This window comes from Alexandromys fortis, unplaced genomic scaffold (genome assembly GCF_014885135.2).
Source record: "Alexandromys fortis isolate MF-2015 unplaced genomic scaffold, M_Fortis_MF-2015_v1.1 scaffold_502, whole genome shotgun sequence".
NCBI classification, from domain to species: Eukaryota; Metazoa; Chordata; class Mammalia; order Rodentia; family Cricetidae; genus Alexandromys; species Alexandromys fortis.
The window spans coordinates 74,617-81,045 of NW_026068389.1; the positions used below are offsets into that span (position 1 = coordinate 74,617).

General features: G+C 40.4%; 1 protein-coding gene across 1 annotated transcript; it reads left to right on the forward strand.

Annotated features, from left to right (window-relative positions):
* Positions 1 to 3,634: 3,634 nt before the first annotated feature.
* LOC126495548 (60S ribosomal protein L7a) lies at positions 3,635 to 4,492 on the forward strand. The gene has a single exon (XM_050133141.1). It carries the CDS (start codon positions 3,659 to 3,661, stop codon positions 4,457 to 4,459), a length of 801 nt encoding a protein of 266 aa, XP_049989098.1. The 5' UTR covers positions 3,635 to 3,658; the 3' UTR covers positions 4,460 to 4,492.
* The last annotated feature ends 1,937 nt before the right edge of the window (positions 4,493 to 6,429 follow it).

Below are 6,429 nucleotides of genomic sequence, written 5' to 3' on the forward strand. Positions count from 1 at the left end.
GGGGGGGGCGGGCGGAAAAGCTATATTTGCTTTTTTGACAGAGGGTTTCTCAGCAGCTTTGAAGCCTATCCTGGAAGTAGATATGTGGACCAGTCTGACTTTGAACTCACTGAAATCTGCCTGCCTTTGCCTCCTGAGTGCTAGGATTAAATGCATGTGCCCACACTTCCTAGCACCTTATATTAAATAGAAAATCTTTGACCTATAGTTCAGGCTTATTACTAGCTAGTTCTCACAGTAAAATTAGCCAATTTCTATTAGTCTACATTTTGACACATGGCAACCTGACTTCACCTGTTCTCCTACAGGCCTTATTCCTCTGGCTTGCATCTCTCCTTAATCTGCCCTTCTTTTTTCCCTATATCTCCTTTGGACACTCCTGCCTAGCCTTATTCTGCCTAACTATAGGCCAATTCTGCTATTATTAACAAATGAAAGGAATATATAGTCAAATAATACAGAAGCATTATCCCACAGCAGTGTGAATTTGTATAATGTTAGCTGATTTAGATCTGTGACATGAAACAACCACTACAGTCAATGACCTTGTCTGAAACCTCTGGAGTGACTCAGTTGTGTCAATCAGGATTACACACATTTGTAGGCTGAGATTTCCTGTTCTGGCAGTTTCCAAATAACTGACATGGAGACAATATTAATTATAAATGCTTGGCCAATAGCTTAGGCTTATTGCTAGCTAACTCTAACATTTAAAATTAACCCATATTTCTTATCTATGCTCAGCCATGTGGTGGTACATTTATTAGCATGACACACTCATCTCCTGATACATCTGCATTTGGTTTGTGAGTTCTCTGACTCTGCCCTTGCTCTTCCCAGAGTCCTCAGTTTGGTTCTCCTTCCAATTTTTTTTTATTAACAGTAACAGCAACACATTGTCAAAGTGTATAGTATACAATAGTACCTATTTACAAAAACAACAACAACAGAAAACCCTTCCTTAAATATTCATTCGTTCAAGAGAAGCCCCCCAATTGTATAACCATTAATCAGGTGTGTCTTGATTCACATGACATGCATTAATACATGTTGGGAAATTACAGAATCAGAAATTAGTACAAGCCACAGAATTATGCAGCAATTATTCAATCATCATTTTATGAGATTGACCCATCAGAATCAATGATTCTGTTGTGAAGGATTTAATCAAGATGTAAGGCATATTGGCATAATTACCTTGAAATGAACTGGATGTTTCCTGACTACACAATTCTCCATAGCTTACTCACATCTGTTACCTATTGGGAATAAATCTCCCACAGTTCAGCACTATTTGATCACTTTTTGGGCACAATTCCCCATAATTATGTGCAAACACACACACACAATGTCAAAAAAAAAAAAAAACCTGCCCTCAACTACCAGATCTTCATTGTTTTTCTCCAATGTAAACACAGAACATTATCTTTATTGGCAGTCTCTTGGCTACCATTAAGTGTCCAGGCAAAAGCACTTCAATAAAGTCATTCATAGATATTCAATAGCATAGAAATACTACATTCATAGGACTGTTGGTTGATAGTCAATCAAATAGATAGCAAAGTAAGTATACTCTGCCCTCATTTAGAGATAAGAGAAAGATTGGCCTAAAGTAACCTTGCTGTGAAAGATTCCTAAATCTCCATACTCACCTTTATCTCAATTTATAGATGACTTTATTCCATGAGATTTACTACTTATGTTTTACTCTCTCAGATAGCAGAAAAAATATTTAAATATCTGCCCACTGCCCATCTTTTTCTGGGGCCTCCAGACATACACTACCAATGACCAGAGTGTCAGAGAGGCATCAAAAACCAGATCTGATAATTTAGAGCTTCTGTACCTCTTATCAAGGTTTATTTTGGGGGTAAACCCCACTAAACCATTCAGCGTTCAGAAAGATTTGACATAACACTGGGAAATCTGACTAATAGGATCTGAGCACAAAAATAAATAAATTAACTCACATACATCCTTTTACCGTGTCCTGTTTATTCTTTCTATGGCCTCTGTATTTACTATGCTGTTCATAGTTCTTTGCTGTTCCTGGTGGTTATGCTGTGCTTGCTGTTCCCACCTAGCATGAGGTTTCCAGCCTATATAACCCACACAGACATTAACAGTCATCTCTACATGGACTATAGAATCATAAAAAAAAACAGGTAGGAAGAACCTGACAAAGCATTTTTTCAGGAAAAGTGATATTTCCAAGGGGAAATATCTGACTTTCCAAACCATTAGATAGGATCAGTAGACATCCGTAAAACCTGGAATCACCTACTCCCCTCACCCCAATCTCTATTGTGATCACCAGCTTTGATGATATCCAGACCTGTTTGCCAATAAGAGTGGGCAAACTGTCTTCCTATATTTTTGGAATTCCTCCATAGTCTATTAGCAAAGGAAATTTTGGGGTATTAATTTTATGTAGACTTGACTACTAAACATAGGGTGAATGTTACTGGTCAAAGACCCCATGGCATGTGAACGAGAGAAGGTAATTTGGTGCTCATATACTGCTTGGGTAATTTTGTATGAATAACCTTTTGAAGGAGAGAAATGCCATGATTTCACAAGATTTATACAGAATTGATGGTGACTATCCAAACTACAAGTGTTCCCATAGCTCTGCAATCAGGTTCTCCTATAGGTCTGGCAGGTGTGCATTCATTGTATAATACTTGTGGCTGCAACATCGCCCCTTCCTTTGTTTAATAAAAGCAGCATGTGCAGATTTCTCTGGGCAATGATAATAATTTTAAAATTAATACCAAATAATCTATTGATGGCAACCTGAGAACTAGTTTGGCCATCTTGCAGATGAGTTTTATAGGATTTTAGAATATCTCTCATCTATGGTAAAACACAGCACTAATGTAAAAATTCATATTTATTATGACATGATGTACTCAAGTGCATCTAAACGTTGTAGAATTGAGTTATTAAAGAAAGGATTGTTAGTTGAGAAGGCTAGTTTTGTCTATTAGTCATTGATTATTAGAATGTATTTTGATGAAGAATGGTTAGGTGGAGTTTACCTAGTATGCATCTGTGGGACCATATTGCAGTTGAAATAGACCTGATAAGTAAATTTTTTTATTAAGGCAATAATAACTCATTTTGTCTGTAACATGGTATTGCCCAACTCTCTCAAAACATACATAGCAAGATTTTCATAGCAGAACAGTTGTCAGAAATACATTAGGAGAGTGTCTGGTAATTTATATATTACAGGTTCATAGGCAAAATATACACATTAATGATAGAATATTTTTAAAGGCAGTCTAGTCTCTGGGGCATAGAGTTTAACACGGTAAAAGGTGACATAAGATGTGAGGTTCTCTCATAGTTGCTTCCTGATGATAAGGGGAGAAGTTGTAGGTCTTGTCTTGAAGGCTGGAACAAAGTGGAAACCCATGGAGACCAGGGAAGAGCAGGCTGCCTCAGAATCTGTGAGGTCTGCAGGCAGCCATGGAGCAGTCTGTGTCAGGAGAATGCAATAGGAATTCCTTGGGTGAGAGCTGCAGAGAGAGCTGGAGGGCTAGGTGCACAGCTGTGGCAAGACAGCTGCCTAGCAATCTCTAACTCCTTAAATGTTTATAAATCTGGTGGAATAAATACATGTTAATGGCTCTCTCTCCTCCAGCCCGGCAAGATGCCCAAGGGAAAGAAGGCCAAGGGGAAGAAGGTGGCCCCGGCCCCCGCCGTCGTGAAGAAGCAGGAGGCGAAGAAGGTGGTGAATCCTTTGTTTGAGAAGAGGCCTAAGAACTTCGGCATTGGGCAGGACATCCAGCCCAAGAGAGATCTCACGCGCTTCGTCAAATGGCCCCGCTACATTAGGCTGCAGCGGCAGAGGGCCATCCTCTACAAGCGGCTCAAAGTTCCTCCTGCCATTAACCAGTTCACCCAGGCCCTGGACCGGCAAACAGCTACCCAGTTGCTTAAACTTGCCCACAAGTACAGGCCAGAGACCAAGCAGGAAAAGAAGCAGAGGCTGCTGGCCCGTGCTGAGAAGAAAGCTGCCGGCAAAGGGGATGTCCCGACTAAGAGACCACCTGTCCTTCGAGCGGGCGTCAATACAGTCACCACTTTGGTAGAGAACAAGAAGGCTCAGCTGGTGGTGATTGCCCACGACGTAGACCCCATTGAGCTGGTGGTCTTCCTGCCTGCTCTGTGTCGCAAGATGGGGGTCCCCTACTGCATCATCAAGGGAAAGGCCAGGCTGGGGCGTCTGGTCCACAGGAAGACGTGCACCACTGTTGCCTTCACACAGGTTAACTCGGAAGACAAGGGTGCTCTGGCCAAGCTGGTGGAAGCTATTAGGACCAATTACAACGACAGATATGATGAGATCCGCCGCCACTGGGGAGGCAACGTCCTGGGTCCTAAATCTGTGGCTCGAATTGCCAAGCTGGAAAAGGCAAAGGCCAAAGAACTCGCCACTAAACTGGGTTAAATGTATTGCTGAGTTTTCTGTACATAAATATAATTATAAAACTTCAAAAAAAATACATGTTAATGGAAGAATAAGAAGTTAAGTAATCTTAAAGAAGAAATTTTGTCTCTTATATGCACACTTGAAATTTTTAAGTGCAGTTTTGGCAGATTAGAAAAATGTAAACCAGGCCAGGGACACAGGGAAAGTTCCTCTCCAGCATAAAAGAATTGGGCAGGTGGAAAAACAAATTCTAAACAAATAATACTTAGCTGAGTTTATTTTTACTTGTGGCTAATGAAGTGAACCAATCCTGTAGAATTTTTACAGTCATCGGAGAGGGCATCCCCTCTCAGGGATGTGGTTTTGGATGCTCTAGGAGGAACTCTGTGCATGGCCACTTATTTTTTGTAAACATAACTGGAGGATAGCCTCACCCAGAAAGAAAGAGAGGTTTTAAAGAGGTGACAGGAAGGAAAGCTGTAGGAATCATTTATGCAATGTTGAGAAATCATCATAAGAGTTTTTACAACAATTGAAATAGTCTCTCCACAAAGCCTAATGCTGTGGGCCTGTTAGTGAAACTTGCTTTGTCATTTAAATGACAAGCACCAGGGGTAGGTACCTGGGCTGCCTAGGGTTTAAAGTGCAAATCTGATCATTTAGCTTTCAGCAAGTTACAGTAAAAAAAAATCTGTTCAGAGCAGGCAGGGATCTGAACTCCACTTAAGGTCTACAGACCTGGCAGCAGTACACTCATTCACTGTGCAGTGTTTGTGGCTCCAACATCCTCTCCTTGTTTCAACTGATTAGAGCAAAAGGTGTAAACAGCTGATCTAAACAACCCCTAGAGGCTGCTAATCTTTGGCAGAGGTGCTCTTGGACAAAGAGACAGATGTTTCCCCTGGTTGTTACATAGTTTGCCTTGTTACCCTCTACCCTATGCATACTGGGGAAAAAACAGTTCAGTAAAAAGTCAGACTTGCCTTGCTCCTAATTTTTACTGATTATAAACCCATTAATTTCTCATGTAATCACTTAAGGATATAGTGTAGCACACAAGTCCCCCCTCCTAGATTTCAGTGATGATTTAATCTCTCCCTTAATAAACCTCTACACTCACTATCCACAACCAACTAGAGACATAAAGTAAGCTGGCAGCTACTGCTTTGTATATAAAAATCCTTATCTGTCTTTTATGGCCCTGATTGAATTCTAGTCCTGGACTCTGCTAGGGCTTCAATTGAAAATCTTTTTTAGCATCAGAGAACAATAAAGAGATACACATGCTCAGGAAAAAAAATCGCTGGTTAGTGGATACATTGTTTACACTTCAAGATTTCCTTCACCAGTTGTTATGCCTTAGGTGAATCCTAAAGGGACCTGGGGAGCTAGTACCCCAAAAGACCCTTTTTACTGCCCTTACCATAATCAATAAGTTTTTTCATAGTGGTAACTCCAGAAAATGACTACCTTCCTTGCCCCCTCCCTGCATTGTACTCAATAAACTGTTCCTCCTATTCTGCTCTGAAGGAGAAACCAGGCTCCATATGCAAATCCTTACCCTGTTACTTCAATGGACAGTTGACTACATGACTCAAATGGGAAATTTTAAATTCAGTGGTGTTAATATGAGAATTTATTTGGATTACTGAAAAGGACAAGAAAGAGATTGTCCAGAAGACTAAATGATTGTGATTAAGGCTACCTGAGTCAACATAAGAGGGCTTGTGTCAGAAATACTTTTCTAAAAGGCTGCACATGCACCTGTTCTAAAATTATTATGCATTCCCAGGGGTAAAGCCTATTAAACACCTCGAAGACAGACAAAAAAAATATCTGATTAATAGCAGCATGCATTCAGCTCTGGCTAACGCTAGAAGAGGAGGCAGCCTACAACAGACTTCACATTCCACATATGCCGTCATTCTTTTTCTTTCTTTCTTTCTTTCTTTCTTTCTTTCTTTCTTTCTTCCTTCCTTTCTTTCTTT

Bases quoted from the DNA above. Each gene is read 5' to 3' on its own strand.
- LOC126495548 (XM_050133141.1), top strand. From the start codon at position 3,659: ATGCCCAAGGGAAAGAAGGCCAAGGGGAAGAAGGTGGCCCCGGCCCCC.